This window comes from Pelecanus crispus, chromosome 3 (genome assembly GCF_030463565.1).
Source record: "Pelecanus crispus isolate bPelCri1 chromosome 3, bPelCri1.pri, whole genome shotgun sequence".
Taxonomy (NCBI): domain Eukaryota; kingdom Metazoa; phylum Chordata; class Aves; order Pelecaniformes; family Pelecanidae; genus Pelecanus; species Pelecanus crispus.
The window spans coordinates 55,727,086-55,747,248 of record NC_134645.1 but is presented as its reverse complement, the minus strand read 5'-3'; the positions used below and the strand labels follow the sequence as shown (position 1 = coordinate 55,747,248).

Genomic DNA, 20,163 nt, shown 5'->3' with positions numbered 1-20,163 from the left:
ATTTCACATGCCAGTTATCTGCTGCTCCAAAATCAATTGCTAAGTTACATTATGGTCCGAAATAAATTTCAGTCCTCTCTCTTCCCCTCCCCCTCCCCTTACTTCCCCCCTTTTTCTTTCCTTGGTATACTAGGATTTTGGAAGCCCTTATAACCAAAAGCACAGTAGCTACAATTTCAATCTTAAGAGTCACAGTTATAGGAAAATATAATATAGCATACTGTATTGTAAAGCGCAATATATCCTTTTTTTCCCCAGAGACTGGGGCTATTTTCTTGCCCTTACATTTTATATATATTCTCCTTGTGGGCTTTGAGTTAAGTAAAAATGACAGTTTCTTCCTGAAAAACAATGTGTTTTTTACAGACTGTTTTGATGGTGTATACTGTCTTGCTAATTACATTGGAAAAACGAATTCAACTCAGCAAATGCTTGCTGACCCACGTAGTATTTCTGAACAGGCGAAGGAGCTGTGGAGGATATTTCACAAATAGATCTGTTTCCTGAAAAATTGTAATTCCTAAAACCTTGAGCAGGCTCAAACCAGAGTCTAGGGGTCTGTTTTGTTCTGCAAGTTGAGAGAATATTACAGAATTACAGAGAAGTCTGGGTTGGAGATAACTCTGGTCCAACATTCTGGAAGCTGGGGCTATATTAGGTTACCCAGGGCCTTGTTAGGCCGGATCGTGAATACATTCAGCGAGGGAAAGATTCTACTGCTTCTCCAGCCAATCTGTTCTAGCATTTATTTTTTTTCTCCCAGTAAAGCATTTTTTTCTTGTATCCAGACAGAATTTCCCTGAAACAACTTTTGTGTGTTGCCTCTTGTCAGGTCACTGTGCATCCTTGTGAAAAGAGTGCCCCCATTTTCTCTGTAACGATCCTCTAGGCATTGGAAAACTGTGATTAGATTCCCCTTGCATATTCTCTTCTCTAGGTTGAACAAACCTAATCCCTTCAAATTGTTCTTCATATACATGTAGCACAGCGTAGTTTGGTTTCTATAGAGATGGACCTAGTGGGTGTCATTTGGGGCATGGAAACCTTTAAGTGTCTCCTCCTTTTTGGTACCACTTGAAATGTGTAGCAGTGCTGTTTGAATGTATCAGGCATGCTAGTCCTGATACTCAACTTTTCCAAGGTGAGGTTAAATTTTTGGATTACTAGCAAGTCAGTTCTATTTAAAAAAAAAAAAAAAAAAAAGATTTGCAAGAAAAAGAAAACCAGCACAGATTATATGCTTCTGACCGTGTGCTTTTTCTCCCATCCTTTCTCACTAGCTTCCCCTTTTTGAGCCATCTCGTCCATGTTTCACTTCTTAGCAATAGCTTTTGTGATCCTGATGATCCTGTGTTACTGGAGAGAGCTGTTCTCTTTTAATGGCAGTTTGCCATAATGTGATGGCAGTGTAGCTCCTGAACAGTTCAAGACGGTTCTCAAGTTTTGCATTTGTGCTGAGAAGTGGAGGGGAATGTGTGTGTGTATGTGCATGAGCAGATGGGTTATTTCTGTTAGGTGGTGAAATTAGACACTGTCTGTTGTAACCTGTGTTGAGTGTCTTACAGCACCATGATCTTCTGCAAAATAACTGTCATCTCTCTGCATCTTTCATACCAGTTTGCATCTTCAAAAAGATAGATGATACTGTCATTTCATAAAAGCTTCTTCCTTACAAAAATCAGTGGAGAAACTAGGTCAATACTGCTAGAAGACTTTTTTCTTTTTAGTTCCAGATTATAGGATACTGTAATAGAGAAATGCAATTTGCAAATAAGTAATTTCTTCTTCAACACCCATTTAAGTCTATAACTAGAAGCACAATAGCATATTATGGTGATGCAGGTGCTGATTTCTTAATTATCAATTCTGTTATCCACACACCCGTTAACCAGGTAGTATTTGAACATGTTTTGATGATTAAAGAAGCAGCCAGCTAAAGGATGTGTGTTTGGATGGGGAAAACCACATCTGATCATCAGCACTCTGTCTAGATGATCTTAGCAGCTCGTGATACCTCCTGGAATTTTTGGGTCAGCAGTCCTTATGTCAGCCATCAACATTTTGTGCAGACTGCTTATGGTCTGTTATTGTCATTTGTCATGCATTAACTCTAAGGTAGTCTGATCTAATTGAAAAGTGAAAAGTCACACCTACCTGGTTTCTGATAGGTGACTGACACCATTTGGAGCAAGGCCACAATGTACTGACTAGTTACTGTGTTCCTCTTAATCAGGTTTTGTGTATTGGGTATGGATATATATACACACATTCTTTAGTGTGCTCATTATAGACCATATTTTTTGTTTGCCTATTGCCTTGTGAGTTTCAGTTCCAAAAGTTGACACTGAAAATTAGCACTACAGGGTTTTTTTGTAAATCTTATATTCTGTTATTCAGTCACACTACACATCACTGTATAGCAGTGTTACTTAAACAACAAAAAAAAAAATCTCTATTTTTAATGAAGTTTTGAGAGTATTTTATTTTGGAATAGACAAATGTTACTCTTTGCAAGTTTTAGAAGTGAACTTTGCTTGTATCTGTAAGATATGCCAAACTATATAGTAAAGTTTTATGGACAAGTGATACTGCCAAGTCCCATCTGTCTCTGAGTAACGGGTAGTTAAATACCAATTTTAAACCCTTCGAACAAGTTGTGTTTTTCTTTGTGGATCCACGGGCAAAAAACCCCAGTAGGTTAACACAGAGTACACTGGATGTGATTGAGTGGAGAGTGAAGAATGCACATTCATTTTTAAATATATGACATATTAGGGATATAAATGTGTAATTATTAGATTTCTACCTTAGGAAAAAAAGTGGTAATTTTTTATTTTTCAACTAACTATTGGTAAGATTTAAACTACAGAGTTCAGAATATTATCCTTGTTTCCCCTGCAAGTAGGGGAGTACAGTGTAGTGTGCTCTGGCCTATAAAAGATTCCAAAGACTCTTGTCATATTAATAACATTATTGTATGTTTCTTGCTTTAATGCCATTATAACTTCTTATGCATTGCGTCCACTATATTGATATATTATTTTGCCAGAATAGCCGTTATACAAGATTTTGAAAAGCGGATTAACCAACCAACAATTCCATTCCCTCTGACCCTCCAAATGAACCCCTCTCTTCCTCTCAGACTCTCGATTTAATGAAGTTGTTGCTCAGAAAAAGTTAGGGGTTGTCAGATCTGGAGACTGATAATTTCAGAAGAATACACACTTAGCTCTGGAAGGACTTCTGAAAAAAAGATGTCTGTTAGTGTAGGTTTGAAACTGTTCTTGCTGTTTGTGTACTCCTATGTCTGTGGTTGTGCATGTTTCTTCAAATAAATGAAAGTTGTAAGCTTTCAGGGAGGGGTGCCAGCCGTTTGGCCAAGAGTGACCACGTCTGCAGTTGAAAAGGTAACTTTCCTTGTGCTAGCTGTGCGAGGGAAACAACAAAAGAAACACCAACTGTTTTCAGGTCCGGTACAGGTTTTAGAGTTGTGGACACCTGCCCAACAGATTGACAGTGAATTTCCTGTAGTAAAACATTTCTCACAGGGCTCTAAGCTTCTGTCAAACACATGGCATATTATTGTTGACCTACTTCCATTTACACTGGTGACTTGATGATTGTGAGCCCTCTTGCCCACTTCTAAACTTATTAACTATCCAGTAAGTTGCTTGCTGTGGTGATGTGCGGGGAATGAAGTCTGAAACGTCTGCCTGTGTCTCCATTTACAGCTGTGTGGCAAATGGCATGATGGCGATTAAATAGTGCTGGAAAACTAGTAAAATCTTTCCTGCAGATGTGTAGAGGAACTGTATGCATTTCTGAAAACTGTAGAAATTATGTAATGATAAACTACAATGTTTAGAGAAACTGGACTAGCAAATTAAGTTTTCACTTCCCAGGGAGAATTTAAGAGTAATGTCTTGACTGATGGCGGTTTTTGGGTTTTTCTCTTGCAGCTAGTGAGAGAGTGTAAAGAGGTTCTGAAGGGTGGCCTGTTAATGAAGCAATATTACCAGTTTATGTTACGGGAAGTGTTAGATGACTTACAAAAGATTGATTGTAACATTGATTCTTTTGAAGAGGACCTGCATAAAATGTTAATGGTAAGCTTCAAAAAGGAGAAAATATTTGGAGTTCTAGTAAGTGTATTAATCTGAATGCTGCTAATAGAAATCTGTTGTCCCTGTTGGGTATAGGTCTTGCTAATTTTTTTCTTGTTGTGCTACTTTAACATAATTTTATTGTTTTAATGGACTTGTAAAGGTAACATAGTAGCCATTGCCATTTTAGCAATGATTTTAGCAATACTGATTTTTGTTTACTGGACTGTGGTACAGTATACTTGTAAATTGCCTGTGTTTACAATAAAGTGGTTCATAAATAGAACTGTAAATTCCATACATTTAAACTAAACTTTTAATAACCTTTTAGTGTTGAATAAAAAAATAAATACAATTGTTTGACTAACATCATGTCTTAATATCTTGGTATTGCATTCATCCATTAATGATACCTTATTTTTAATGTGTATTCATTGTTGCAATAACTTAAACACAAAGAAGTATTTTCAAGACATATATGTGGTCTCTGAAAGATATTAAATGAAATATTCTTTACTAAACTTAGTTTAAATTACTGTTCCCTTGGATGTGACTGATCTTTATTCCTTTGTGAGTTGTTTGAGCTTCGTCCTCACTATTCTGGGGGGGGGGGAAAAACCCAGAGATACACCTCAATACCTCATCACTAGTGTTTTGTCAGCAGAGCTGTTGGTACCATCTATTGTTGAATGCGCATGGATTTTCCTACTACATGCTTTTCATTACACTTTCAGCATTGTAGGCAATGTTTTACATGAAGTTTCTTATGCTGTGTGCCTGCCTTCATCTCCATCTGAAATTTCTAGAAATTCTAGCAGAAATGACCGGGTTAGATGAAAGGAAAACATTTGGTTCATCTTGTCCACTTTGAAATTCCTTACCTGTTTTTTAAGGTAGCTGTAATGTTTTTGTGCTTTGAGGCAAGAGCTTGAACTTTGGCAGTGGTTTTAATTGTGTAAGTATTTTCCTTTTGGTAGGTCTTGAAAGGGATGGTAACAAGACTGTGTAAATAGAAATACATATATCAGACTTCAAAGAATCACAGTTTGTGCCTGTTCAGAGTTGTGCATCACTGTAGCGCCAGCAGCAGGGGAGAAAGATTGGATGAATGGTCAAAATTGTCAGAAGATTGGGACAGCTGGGCAAAGAGAGCTGAAGAGATGATCTGGACTGAAAATAGGGATAGGGAAAACTTGTACAAAATCAGAAGGTTAAGACAGCATTAATGAGGGGAGGAGGGTGGAACTTTGTCCTTTCCTGGGGACTCCTTGTATAGGCAGGCAAGGTAGCTAAGAAGAATACTGGAAGAGGAATTAGGCTGAGAGTGAAAAGTGAATTAAAGTCAAGAATGGGGCTACAGCCTGGGACTATCAGAACACAGTACCTACCTAACCTAGAGTAGAGTTTTAAGGTACTCTGGATCTGCTCCACTCTCGTGAGACCCCACTTGGAGTACTGTGTTTAGCTCTGGGGCCCCCCAGCATAAGAAAAACATGGACCTGCTAAAGTGGGTCCAGAGGAGAGCCACAAAGATGATCAGGGGGCTGGAACATCTCCCCTGTGAGAGAGTTGGGGTTGTTCAGCCTAGAGAAGAGAAAGCTCGGGGGAGACCTTACAGCAGCCTTCCAGTACTTAAAGGGGGCCTACAGGAAAGATGGGAGGGACTCCTTATCAGGGAGTATCATGATAGGACGAGGAGTAATGGTTTTAAAATGAAGGAGTGTACATTTAGGTTAGATATTAGGAAGAAATTCCTTACTGTGAGGGTGGTGAGACACTGGAACAGGTTGCCCAGAGAAGTTGTGGATGCCCCATCCCTGGCAGTGTTAAAGGTCAGGCTGGATGAGGCTTTGAGCAACCTGATCTAGTGGGAGGTGTCCCTGCCCATGGTAGGAGGGTTGGAACTAGATGATCTTTAAGGTCCCTTCCAGCCCAAACCATTCTATGATTCTATGATCTTGGCATTATCACAGTGTGGTATGAAAATACCTGAAACCAATAGGAAGTGTCTTAATCATTTCCAAGGAGGGATGTTTCTTGATGTTAAGGATTATTGAACTAAAGCAAATTGCAGCTACTTTTTGCATTCAGTATGGTCCTGAAGGGCAGATGTTTGAAGAAAAATTGTACTTACCTGGATTTTTATGTTGGTTTAGAACAATAATAATTAAATAAAGGTGAGAGATAAGACTTGATATAAAGGAACACAAAGTATAATGTAGAATCTGAGAAGCCTGTTCACTGCACTTGTCTGTATCCAGGAGGATATGTTCAGATAAAACCTTTTGGAGTAATCCAGTTAGAAGATTTAGAAACTGGTTTTCAGTAGGTCAGCTTGAAAAACTCTGGCCAGTGTGGGTATTCACTGATACAATGGTGAATAGCAGCACAGCAAGCAAGGTGGTGATACCATCAATGTTTTCAGAAAAGTATCATGGAAACATAGCATTTAATACTTCAGTAGCACTTTCTACTTCCTGAGCCATAAATTGTACCTTTTGCGTGGAAACATGTAGCTCATTTTCAGTAATAGCAAATGAAACATGTTGTAGAAATATTTTCTACAAATTGTATAATATTGAGATTGTTTGTTCATTTGAGAAGCTGTAGTCCTTAGTTACATGTTGTGTAACAATTTCTGTTTAAATTATCTCTTTCCATGTACAGGTTTACTTTGATTATATGCGAAGCTGGATCCAAATGCTACAGCAGTTACCTCAAGCGTCTCATAGTTTAAAAAATCTGTTGGAGGAAGAATGGAATTTCACCAAAGAAATAACTCCTTATATAAGAGGAGGTGAAGCTCAAGCTGGAAAGCTATTCTGGTAGGTTTTATTTAATTACTCTGCTTCTGGTGTTGATTTATACTGGATACGAGTCAGCACTTGTTCAGGGTTCCCAGATTGGGCTTCTTGAGGCCTCAGTAAGCAGCTGATAGTCTTGGTGAATTTATGGATTATTACAATGACTGTGGTTACAGGATGCAGTAAGCACAGATTGCTCTTACTCTAGCTATAACAGGAATGACTGCTTCTGTGGAAAGTCCCCGTTCCTGCTAGTGCTGTGCACATAGAGTAACTGAGGGCCCCCAAGATGCTGCTTGTTTCTGCAGGCGGACTTGGCAATGCGGCTCTCTTGCGTTGGACAGAGTAGGAAGAAGTTCAAGGTACCATGCTACCTGAATAAGACTCTGAAGTTCCACCATTTCTGTTGCTACAGTGATATTGCAGGAATGCTGCTGAAATCTACAGGAATATTTTTAGATTCTGGACTACAAGACAGTTGTGATGAATTTTGGGCCAGTGCCGATGACAGTACTGCATCAGATGAAATCAGGTATTAAGCCTTCGGCTTAATAATAATAATAAACACACTTACTCACGTTTCTATACCCCTGACAGGTACATACTGCATTTTATTTCTTAGAATGAAGACTTCGTAAGTGCAAGACTCCGTAGACTTTATTGCTGATATTTCTGTATGCAGTAGTAATGAACCATCATTTTATTTGTTTGAAGCCTAGTAACTTTTTTTTTTAGTTCAGGGTATGAGAGATTGTTTATTCATTAAATTTAAATTTAATTTTTATATCCTTATCAAAAATGTGCCTGCGCAAGTTAAATTTATTTCAGTCATCTGCCTGTACTTATTTCTTCTCTATGCTCTTTCTATTGACATATATTTAAATAATTCTTATTTTCTAATAGCTATAAAAATGTAATATGACTTATTAAAACATTGTCACTTCATTCTTACCAATGTTTCAGGAGGTCTGTTATAGAGACCAGCCGAGCACTCAAAGAACTGTTTCATGAAGCTAGAGAAAGGGCCTCCAAAGCTCTTGGTTTTGCTAAAATGCTGAGGAAGGTAAGTTAACAGTAGAGTCTCATCTTATTTATAGGCTTTAAAGAAACTTAGTCTGAAAGCATATTCTTTTATTTTGTCATTACTTGTAGGACCTTGAAATAGCAGCAGAATTTGCTCTGTCAGCCCCTGTGCGAGATCTTCTGAATGCTCTGAAAACAAAAGAGTATGCGAAGGTAAATTCGGTCTAGAGGCCTGAAAGTAGAGTGGGGATGCTAAGCAAAATGTCAAAGGATATTTACTGACATACTTACTCGTTTTTAATGTGGCATCTATATCTCAACATTTAAAATGTCACGGATTTAATATTGAATTGTGGCAGTCAAATTATTTTCTGTACCTGTGTTTGTGTGAGTGAGATTGATTTCCCAAAACACAGACTAGCAATCTCTAATTCTTTGTCTTCCCAAAGATTCTCTTTGTGACTTCAGAAAAGCCATTTTGCTTCAATAGTACTTACTCATTTGTGAGAGGGGAGCAATAATGCTTAGTGGGGAGCGTTATGAAAAATAAATGCTTTAAAGTTGCAGGTAAACAGATGTATCAGTAAATGGACATGTTTAAGTAGATAATCTCAGACTATGGACCTGTGTTTTGTGTGCTTTTATAAAGCAACAATGTTATAGTGGAGGCCTGCTCTAGCAAGCTTCATTGAGAGTACTGAGGATGTGAGGCATGCAGGGCCTGTGTTCTGTTCCAGAATAACTGTTGCTGGAAAACTGTTGTACAGCAAAAGTAGGTTAAACTCTCTGTGCCTTGTATTTACTGCGCCCTAAATGCCCACACTGATGGTTTTGCACTGTATTCCTTAAAAATTCCTAGATCAACAAATCTGTATTGTAGTTTGAATTTAAGTAAATCAATTGCTTCAACAGATTAAATTTATTTGGATTTGCTGTTCTTTTTTGTCCTTCCATACACTTAATATATATAATTCCTAATTGGGAAATAATCTACTAACTTTTGCATGACAAAATTTGTGTTAGATTTACATAAATGATTGCTAAAAGTAGAAATTGGTTTGGGGGAGACCGACAAGTTCATAGGAGAGAAGTTCATAAAGGGTTGTTAAATACATGGATGAAACATCTGGCTCAGCAGGACCCTGTTCTGTGAATTGTTTAAGAGTGGGAGAATAGTCAGGGAAATCAGTATATGTTTACTTTTTAAAAAATATTTTTCCCCAGGTATCCACTCTTGGCTGCTTTAAGACACAATATTAAATTTGGCAGACCTTTTAGTTAAAGATAGTATCATTGGTTTTATGTACATGTTTTAAAGAAAAAAATTGCATCTTGGATTTGAAAAATATCTGTGTAAGCACATGGGTTAAATAATCTAGATAAATTATTTGGATCTCAAGATTTATCCCACTTCATGTATTTACCTCTCCCCTTTTTTTCAGCACTCAGTGACACACATTTTGGTGATTAACACTTCATATATTGGCCCTCTAATGTCATGTAGGGAGTTAAAATTTTTTAACAGCCTTTTCAATCAGTTGCTCATTAGTTTTGGGAAACTATATTAGCTTTCAGTTACAACCATCTAGTTTTTACATTGACCTATAGATTATAATAGTTTTAATTATAAATTATGGCTGCCTAATGGTAAAAAATGTTGAGTGCAGTGTTTTGTCTTATCTTGATGACATGAACCTCTGAAAAGAATTAAACTTCACTATAAATCAGTTATGTCATGTCAAATCACAGGTATCAACTATTTTAGTGTTTTCACAGTCTGATTCTGATGCCTGACTTGGTTAAGGTATTGTTAACAATGTGACAGATAGAATGCAGAACTAGTTTTTAAGTAGTATAAATAGTATTTTATTAAAAGAGAACACTCTTGCTAGACTTAATTAATCTATCTTTCATGAATAGTAAAAGAATAACTGGTATTTTTTTAGCCATATTTTTGCTTACTCTTATCTCTTGTAGCCATTGAGAAATGTTATGTGGATTCTTAGAGATCCTGAAGGATTTTTTTTTTTTTTTTTAATATTCCAGTCTTAAAAATGTGTGCTTCGTAAGTCTCAAATTAGTCTTGACTAAATTACTTTTTTAAATGTATTTTATACATACATATATAGTATATATGTGAAATCGGTCTTTTTTGTAACAAGATTCCTTTAGAAGAATATGTAGAAGGATCAGTTGAAGGTGCAAGGATGGATGTCACTGGAAGTTGGTGATCTAGCAGATTTCAAAACAAATAACTTCTTATAATGCATTTTGACTTTTAGTGCAAAAGTGGCTGAATGTATTGCTTCAGTATGTACATTGTACAGCTGTTGATGGAAACGCTCCCTGTTGCTTAAATGAGATGAAATATGTCTATTTTATATTTTATGTATCATGGAAGATGGTGAGATTCACTCATTCAGTATACTTCTAATTTCTTCTACAGGTACAAATCCCTGGACTCGAGAGTTTACAAGTATTTGTACCAAATAGTATTGCAGGGGAAAAATCTGTGATTTTGCAGCTCCTTAATGCAGCTGCTGGAAAGGATTGCTCAAAGGATTCAGATGAGGTTGCATATGAGGCCTATTTACTAATGACCAAACACAGTGATAAAGACCATGAATTAGATGACAGCTGGAATGCATGGGAGGGTCAGCCGGTCAAAGTAGTGCCACAAGTAGAAACTGTTGATACACTGCGCACCATGCAGGTGGGTTTTGGTTTTGTTATTTTTTTTCCCCCCTGTTTATGTGATCCCCACACTTCTATGAATGCTTATCCTTTCAGATTGACCCACGGTAATTTGTGAGGCGTGTGTCTTTTTATAGGTAATAAAAAGTTAAATTCAAGGATAGGATTGCTTCTTAGTTGTGTTAATGCAAGTATTAAATGGATTTTAGCGTTTCTTAGAATTAATCTCTACAATGTGCATTTTTCAGGGTTGGACTTGTATAATAAAGAGATACTTTCAATATCCAGTTGGGTGCTCAGTATCAGAAGTGGGGATAGGACTTGAAAACTGTCTGTTTTATTAAGTCACCGGTCCTCAGGAATGTGTGGAGTTTGTGTGCTTTGCACACACTGAGGCATGAAACCAGTTGCTTTCAATCTTGGATGAATTGTGACATTTCAAGTTAAATTTCTGTGGAAGCTACTGGATATTCAACAGTTCAGCAGGAAGAAATCTTTCCCGTCATACTTTCCTTCATCCCAAGCCAACAGGGGTTCCCTGCCAGCAGTTCTGCTGTGCTCTAGCAACTGAGCCAGCTGCAGCTCCCTGCCCCTCCTGTTCTCATATCTTTAAGTTAAGCTAAGTGAATTTTCCTTTTGGTATGTCATGCAGTTCCTTGGATCCCTTGGATCCCTACCATAAATGGGCTCTACTGTCCATGAACAGTGACTTTCCATGTCACTGTGCCTGGCCTCTAGCATTCAGAGAGCTCTAGCAATTACAGGCCATTGAAAAAGTCACTCCTGTACATACTTCTACTGCTGTTTTTAATATGCAAGCATGTTACTTCTTCCAGACTGAACAATAAAAAAATAGCCTTTGATTAAGCGCTTCAAATTTCATTGGACTTCTATCAAAGTTAGCATTTCATTCAGAAACTGCAAAAGGTGGAATTTGGTTTGCAAATGGTATTCTATCTGACCTATGGAAGTGCACATAAAACACTGTGTATGTGTATGTGTTTGTATGTGTATAACACTGTTTAATAATTTTTTAAAATCCAATATTGAAAGGTTATAAAGTAGAGTCCTTCAGAAAGGTGTCCTATGTTTTAAAAAAATGTTTTGATTGCAAACTAGACAAAATGTAAGGTGTTATTTAAAAAGTATTCATAAAATAGAAGAATCTCATCAACATTTAAAGAATTTTGAGCATGACAATATTCTTTGGGGATGAGGTATTGAAAATCTGGATGAAGTAGATCTTGTTTTGTGAGTAACTCGCTGCAGATGCATTGTCTGTAGTTGGAAATCAACAGAGCTTAGTATGTGACTCATAGTGTTACAGCAAAGGCAACACCATCTGTGACTGTGTACTTTTATAGACTTCTGCAATATCAGAGCTCTGGTTTCCAAAACATATTCTTACACTTTAATAATTTTCAAAATCTGAGCAAATACTGTGTGGTAAATCTATTGCTCTCCCTGTTGAACAGCAGGTTTTTGTCCTGAAGTGTGTTACATTACTTGGATAAAACCTGCTTATTTATGTGATGGTTGTTACTTCCATCTGCTTTGAGAAGATATTATTATTTTGCTTAGATGTTGCCTTTCTGTTTATAACTATTCTGAAGGTAATTTTAATACAGTGTTTCCCAAACCTTCCCAGAAGTGAATAGGAGTATATTGCCCTTGAAAACTTGCTGTGGCATTTGCACTAATAGAGCTCTACTCATAAGATGAGAATTTATCAAGTGCAGTTGCCAGCATCAAGCTGTTATGTGTGAATGAAAAATTTTCATGAATAATGACGAGAGAGGGCTTTCGTATTTTAGAATTAAAAAATAACGAGTTGAAATTTGCTCATACAGGACATGTTTTTATAGAGAGGATCTTGTTTATAAGAACTAGGGGTATCTTGTATTCCTAGGTTGATAACCTCCTCCTTGTAGTCATTCAATCTGCCCACCTCGTGAGTCAGAGAAAAGCTTTCCAGCAGTCTATTGAAGGGCTCATATCTCTGCACCAGGAACAGACATCCAGCCAACCAGTCATCGCCAGAGCTCTACAACAGCTAAAGGTAAGCAGTTTTTGAGATTATCTCAGTCAAAATTGATGGTGCTTTCCTCACTGATAAGTAAAAAAAACGTAAGGAGACTTGATTTCAATGCTAATGACATATTTTGCAATTGTAATTTATGCAACCTCTATGGACTTCACGTTCAGTACAATTTTCATTCTGTTTTTGCAAAGGATTTGTGAGTATTTTTGAGCAGTATTGGTGTAATCATTTTTGCACTGGGTAAGTGGGAAACAAGTCCATAATGCAATAGAAATATTAATAGCAACAGAATAAATACATCTTCATATGAAACTACTATTGAACTGAAAGGAAGTGTTTGATTTAATAAAAATAAATTCTATAAAAATACATGATCTGCAAGAAACAGCTTTTTTCCCATATTTGGAGATGATGGAATCATAGAATTGTGTAGGTTGGAAAAGACCTTTAAGATCATCAAGTCCAACCATTAACCTAATGCTACCAAGTCCACCACTAAACCAATTAAGGGTAGAGTAATAATAATTTCATGTTTTCTGGCTTGGTGGCTGGATTACTTTTTAATGAGTAAAACTAGCAAACATTAAGGTTGGAAAGGACCTCATCAGTCCAACCATCAACCCATCACCACCATGCCTACCAAACCATGTCCCAGAGTGCCATGTCCACATGTTTTTTGTGATGTAAAAGTGCATAGGTCTTTCTGGCTATTTCGCTCTTGTTTTTGGTGTGGGTGGGTTTTTTTTTATTATTATTATTTTTGTTGGATGAGGGTTTCCTTTGGTGTTTTTTTGTTTGTTTGTTTTGTTTGGTTGATTCTTTCGGGGGACCCAGAAAAGCAAAGATTTGTTAGGTTGAAGTTGCAATATCAGGTCCCTACATTTCCCCTTGAGTTCAATAGAAGCTGTGCCCACATACCAGGGTGAAAATACAACCAAAGGCTTGGTCACGTTATGGATAGTAAAACTATCTGTAAAAACATTTTCTCTATTCTTGTCTGTCTGCTTTTGGTTGGGTGTTTCTGGTTGGGTGTCCTCCTCCCTCCCCCCTCCCCTTCACTGTCTTTGTTTTTAAAGTTAATCTCACTCAAGCAAACAAACTTAATTACAGTTAATTACAAGACTTGATTAGTGCAACTGCTGGAAAGTGTTTGTTTTTCCAAGATGGAATGAATTGTGATGGCATTAAAGTACATTGCCATTTAAAATAATGTAATTCTTAGATTCATGTTTGCCTTAGTCTTGTCAACTGTAGAATATAAATAATAATTTGATGCTCCCCCCCCCCCCCATCCCTTTTTGTTGTTATTCAGAGTGATGCATTACAGCTATGCAATAAGATAAGCAGTGCCATTGATAGAGTTGATCACATGTTCACATCTGAGTTTGATGCTGAAGTTGATGAATCTGAATCTGCCACTTTGCAGCAATACTACCGGGAAGCCATGATTCAGGGTTATAATTTTGGGTTTGAGGTAAGGAAACAAAAACTTACTGACATATTTGTTTTGTAGTTTTGGTAAAAAAAAAAAATGGAAATGTCTGTTTCTGCATTGGTGCAAACATCATAAAAAAACCATGTTGCCACAGAAATCTTACGTGAAAATGATTGAAAAAGAACAGCTAGATAGATTAAATTCAGACTCCAGTCAGCCATATCTGGAACTCTAAAAAGCTTTAAGAACTTGATGAGTTCAGGTGTAGTCTTGTAGGCTCTGCTACTTGGCAGTATTTTAGATTAAATTAGAAATATCCTTTGATATTGAATGTCACTGTGTAACTTGGTTTCTCACAGTTTTTCAGCCTAGAATAGCATAACAGTGTAATATGAGCCGTGCTTTCAAAGTTTATGGTGGTTCTTTGATAAAGTGAATATAGCTTTTGAGTACTTCCCTGAGAGTGCTGATGAGGAAATGTCATGTTCAGATGCTTTTAGTATACTGTTTCAGTATTTGATTCCTGTGAGCTTTGTAAATTTTTTTAAGATTGTATCATACCCTAATATGCTTCTAAGGATAGCCTTCAAAAAAACAGCTGGTATTTCTGTTTAATTTTTTAAATATGCATATATAACTCCTCTATCCCCTAATGTTACCTGCATTATAACTGAAAATAAACACAGCTTTGCGGTTCAATCTCTGATTACAGAACTGAGCATTTATGTAGGATGTTTCTTAAATGATGTGTACACTGTTAAACATCAGCACATGCCCGTATATACACCAGAATGTAATATGTCTCAAGTACTGCCTCTCACTATAACATATTCTGTATCATATACTTTTTCATTTTTTTTCTATAAATATGCAGCTGCTTACATAAAATCATTATGTCTAAGAATAGGATGTGACTGTTACCATACTGTAGAGTTTTGTTAGCCTGCAAATATTCCAGTGAATATTGCAAATGGTATTTTTGTTGTTCTTATTAATACGTGAAAAGTAATCTTTAGTTTCTTACAGTACCATAAAGAAGTTGTTCGTCTGATGTCTGGAGAATTCAGGCAGAAAATCGGAGACAAGTATATCAGCTTTGCCAGAAAATGGATGAATTACGTGCTAACAAAATGTGAGAGTGGCCGAGGCACTCGACCCAGGTAACAGCCAACTTGTTACTGCCACAGTAGTTTGTGTTTAAATACTGTGCAGGACTTTTCACACTGTGAATAATGCTTTATTGTTTAGAAGTAGTTCTGAACTATTGATGCTTCTGGCTCTTAACTTTGAAAGTAATTTGAATAGTAAACACATAAAGCCAAATGAACAACTGCTTAGCAGAAGATTTTGTGGAACATTTTGCCTCATGTTAGCTGATAGAAAATGGGAAGAAAAAGTGTAGATTGTTGGGCCCAGACAATTAAAAGACTCTAGATAAGGGTTGTTAAGTTGGAACAAAAGTGTTATGTGTTCAGGAGTCAATAAAGATTGCAGAATATGCAACAGTCATTCTCTGGGTATTCTACAGAGAAAGGAGTATTGTTCTGTTCCAGTTGTAGAAACGATGTATATATGGAAGCTTTAGCCTCCTGTAGAAGTCCTTCTGTTAGTCCTTTCTGAAAGCACCTGAAATGTGGCCCACAGATGAGGAAGAGCTGTTTCCGCTCTGGTGAAAGTCCTTCAGTTTTATGACTGCAGTAATGGATGCGTTTGTGGATGTTTTTTGTTCTAGTCCAAAATACTTTCTGTCTGTTGACAGTAATGTTGTGCCCAGCGGTCTCTCAAATTGTGCTTACAGTCAGTGCTATGAAACTATACTGCTGGGCACCAATGAAAAAGTTACAAAGTTACATCATTTTGAGGATGTAAACAGAGGAACTAGGAAAGTGGCCCAAGCAGAATGATACCATCACTTGATTTATTTAAGTGGTTCTGAAGCATTTTGCATCTGGTATATCAGAAATTTAATATAATTCTTTTGCATTAAAATAGGTACCTTATATTGATCTGTGCTAGCAGATTACACGTCAGTGACAGTTTTGTTTCCATAAAGTATAGGGCTGATCAGTCTGTCCTGGAGGTGTTGTTTTGTGCTTGCTGGAAGAAGAGGAGGAAAGAGTGGATAGGCTGAACCATCTGTGGATAGCCTAATTAGCTTGGTGTGCTAATCTTAAAAAACAAAAGGAAACCACCCCCCACCCCCACCCCACCCCCCCCAAAAAAAAAAAAAAACCCAGAACAACTTAAAAGGCTTTTTTAAGTATGTTAACAGCAAAAGGAGGACATAAGATGACATTGGTCCATTACTTGATAAGATTGGTCATCTCACAAATAGGGACAAAGATAAAGCAGAGACATTTAATGCTGCCTTTGCCTCTGTCTTTAACACAAATGATGGGCCCTGGACCCCTGGGTTGGAGGACCAGGAGTAGGGGATTGATAAGCCCCCAGCTGACTTTCAACTTGGACAGGATTTGCTGCTGCAATGGAATGCACACAAGTCTATGGGGCCTGATGGAATTCATTCCAAGGTACTGAAGAAGCTGGCCAATGTTATTGTGAGACCTTTCTCAGTTATTTATCAACAATCTTGGGAATCTGGAGAGGTTCCCCTTGACCGGAAGCTAGCAAACATTAATTCCAATTTTCAAGAAGGGCAAGAAATAAGACCCTGGTTATTATAGGCCTGTCAGTCTTGCTTCAGTTTCTTGTAAAATTATGGAGAAGATTAATCTGGGAGTTACTGAAAAACACTTCAGAGACAATGTAGTCATCAGTCAAAGTCAACATGGGTTCATGGAGGGCAAGCCACGCCTTACTAACTGTCCTTTTATGACAAGGTTACCCACCTAGTAGATGAAGAGAAGGCAGTGGATGTGACTGTTTTTTGTTTGTGGGTTTTGGGGTGTTTTTTAATTATTATTTTAGCAAAGCTTTTGACATGCTATCTCTCACAATATCCTTCAGGACAAGTTGTCCAGCATACGGCTAGACATGTTCACAATGTGATGGGTGATCAATTGGCTGAAGATTTGGGCTCAAACAGTTGGAGTAAATGGGGTAACATCTGGCTGGTGGCCAGTCACTAGGGTGTTCCACAGGGCTCAATTTTAGGGCCAGTTGTCTTCAGTGTTTTTATCAATGGTCTGGACACCGGAGTTGAGTACATACTAAGTAAGTTTGCCAACGATACTAAATTAGACGGAGCTGCTGATCTCCTCAAGGTAGAGAGGCTTTACAGAGAGATCTTAATAGATTATGAGTGCTGGGCAATCACCAACCTTATGGAATTTAACAAGGACAAATGCCAGATTTTGCACCTGGGGTGGTGTAATACTGGATATATGTATAGATCAGGGGCCAAGAGGTTGGAGTGCAGCCCTGCAGAAAGGGATCTCTCAGTTCTGGTTGATGGTAAGCTCTATGTGAGTCAACAATGTGCCCTGGTGGCGAAAAGGGCCAACCATATCCTGGGGTGCATTAGGCACAGTATAGCTAACCAGTTGAAAGAAGTGCTTGTCCCACCATACTTAGCATTGGTGCAGCCTCGCCTTGAGTACTATGTGCACTTTTGGGCTCCACAATATAAGAAGGATGTAAAAATATTACAATGTGTCTAAAGTAGGGCAACAAAGATGGTGAAAGGACTAGAAGGCAAGACTTACGAGGAGTGGCTGAGAATACTAGGTTCGCGTAGCTTAGAGAAGAGGAGACTGTGGGCTGACCTCATTGCTGTCTACAGCTTCCTCCTAAGGGGGAGCGGAGAGGGAGGTTCTAATCTCATCTCTCTGGTGTCTGGTTACAGGGTGTGAGGGAGTGGCTTAAAGCTTCGTTTAGGGGGGAAGTTTGGATTGGATATTAAGAAATAGCTCTTCATTGAGGGGGTGGTCAAGCACTGGAACAAGCTCCCCAGGGAAGTGGTCATGGCCCCAGGCCTGTCGGTGTTCAAGAAGCATTTGGACAATGCTCTTAGATATACGGTTTAACTTTCAGGTTGCCCTGTGTGGAGTCAGGAGTTGGACTCGATGATCCTCGTGGGTCCCTTCCAACTCAGGATATCCTGTGATTCTACTTGCATTTTGTAGGTTGCAGCTGCTAATTCTAGTAGGTCTAAAAGGAGGCAGTGGCGGGAGAGCAGGTGGCTGAAGACACAACTTGGTCTAGCCAAGCTACTTATTTTTTTTTTTTACTTTACCAGTCTAGGCCCTGAAACTAGTGATGCCCAGTTGCTGCTGATCAGATAGTCATGAATCATTAGTACTCTTCCGATCTTGTTTCAGAAAGGAGAATTTAGGCAGGGAACATAGTGGTTTGGCTTGTTACCAACATATTATGAGTGAATTAATGATACTGTTCTTGAAGATAGCACATATAAGAGTTGAGATATCTAGCATGGCCTCCTCACTTTATTTGGCAGTGTCCTTGCTAAAATCATACTTTATCCAAATATAACTGGGCAAATATTAACACGAGCTAAATATATTACCTCATATATATTAATCCATTTTCTTACAAAGATTTTATCATATTTTCCAGAGGAAAAATAAGTAACTGCCATTTACTCTTCTTGGATGTTGTTGAAATTCTAATGATGGCTCTAGCTGAAGAGCAATTAATTTTGTGTCTTTTCTTTTTCTTTGAGATAGGTGGGCAACTCAAGGCTTTGATTTTCTTCAAGCTATTGAGCCAGCATTTATTTCAGCTCTCCCAGAAGATGACTTCTTGGTATGAAATAAGTTAATTCTGCTTGTTGTTTAATTCTAAATACATGTGAAGTTATCAGTATGTGTTATCAGGGATATTTTTTATACAGCTGTGTCTGAATACAGGTGCTGTTCTGAAACAATTGCTATTGTATATAACTGATGATGTTGATACCTCTTCAGTTTGTAAGACTCTGAATAGACTATCCTTGTGACCATTGGCATTAATGTTTTCAGATTGCTCACAAGTTGCTGGTACTGTCTTTGGAGGCTATCTCCTTTTGTCTCTTGTGAAATTTGACAGCACCTTTTCTGCAGAGTTACTATTTATAGATGTAATAATAAATTTCTGAATATAAGCTTCTGAGGCTTGGTTAGCACCCAGAGTTCATTTATGGGTATGAATACAAAATTACTATTGTTTAAAGGTGTTTCTTCAAATTGTGCCAACGTGAAACAGACTTTAAAGCATCTTTCTTTTGTTTTTACTATGAAAAAATAGTAGACCAAACCTGGCTTTTTTGTGTGTTCTGCCTTCCCCGTTTTCCTGTGGAAATAAAATTCTGAGAATTTATTTCTCTGATCTTGGTACAGTACAACAGAGAAGTGAAAGCACAGTTGCCACAAAATAGCAGAATGTGAGTGTCAGCACCTCTGATTTTTTTTTATTCATTTCAAGATGTATTATGAAATGCCAATCACATTAATCTTGCATAATACAGAAACTGTATAGTTTAGTCTTTTTTTCACATATTTTTATCAAGACCTGTCAAGTAAGTTATATAAGTAAGTCCCATGTGTGTGTTATTGGGAAAGGGTTGTCTGCCTAAACAACAGAATTAAGCTTGTATTTGAAAGACGCTAATATTTTAGCTTTAGGAAGTAGCCCCTTGACTTCCTTTGCTAAAACAGTTTCTAAAACACCTGGTATTTTGAAGAGTAATACATGTATATTTTAGCAATATTGTCTAGCTAGAGATCCCTTCCGTAGTTAGAGGGAAGCTTCTAAGGAGGAAAAAGCTCAGAAAATCTAACGTGGCCTTTGACATTATAAACTGGTAATTTTGTCCAAAATTGGAATTGATAACCTTGTTGTGACCTTGAAGGAGCGTTAAAAAGCAATCATGCATGAGTTTGTTTCTGTTGACTGATAACTATCTAAGATGCCAGAGCACTTCTTCAAAAAGAATGATTTTATGACAGAGGCTTCACATGTGCGGAGAGGAGAGTTCAGAGCCAGTGTTATTTAAGATGGAGTGAAGTCAGACTTTGAACAAGTGGGAGAGAAAGGGGGGAAACTAAAACCTTAACTGTGTTTCTGAACTTTTGCTTTCTTAAACTGGGTATCAATTTTGGAGAG

The 20,163-nt window shown here is 37.6% G+C and overlaps 1 protein-coding gene across 1 annotated transcript in view; it reads left to right on the top strand.

Moving 5' to 3' along the window:
• Positions 1 to 20,163, top strand: part of MAP3K4 (mitogen-activated protein kinase kinase kinase 4) — a 74,574-nt gene that overhangs the window by 29,156 nt on the left and 25,255 nt on the right. The window contains exons 5-14 of the mRNA XM_075707697.1: positions 3,960 to 4,106; positions 6,771 to 6,928; positions 7,323 to 7,439; positions 7,871 to 7,970; positions 8,060 to 8,143; positions 10,377 to 10,643; positions 12,534 to 12,683; positions 13,978 to 14,139; positions 15,127 to 15,260; positions 18,747 to 18,825. Coding sequence (XP_075563812.1) covers positions 3,960 to 4,106; positions 6,771 to 6,928; positions 7,323 to 7,439; positions 7,871 to 7,970; positions 8,060 to 8,143; positions 10,377 to 10,643; positions 12,534 to 12,683; positions 13,978 to 14,139; positions 15,127 to 15,260; positions 18,747 to 18,825 — 1,398 coding nt within the window. The remainder of the gene's footprint in view (positions 1 to 3,959; positions 4,107 to 6,770; positions 6,929 to 7,322; positions 7,440 to 7,870; positions 7,971 to 8,059; positions 8,144 to 10,376; positions 10,644 to 12,533; positions 12,684 to 13,977; positions 14,140 to 15,126; positions 15,261 to 18,746; positions 18,826 to 20,163) is intronic.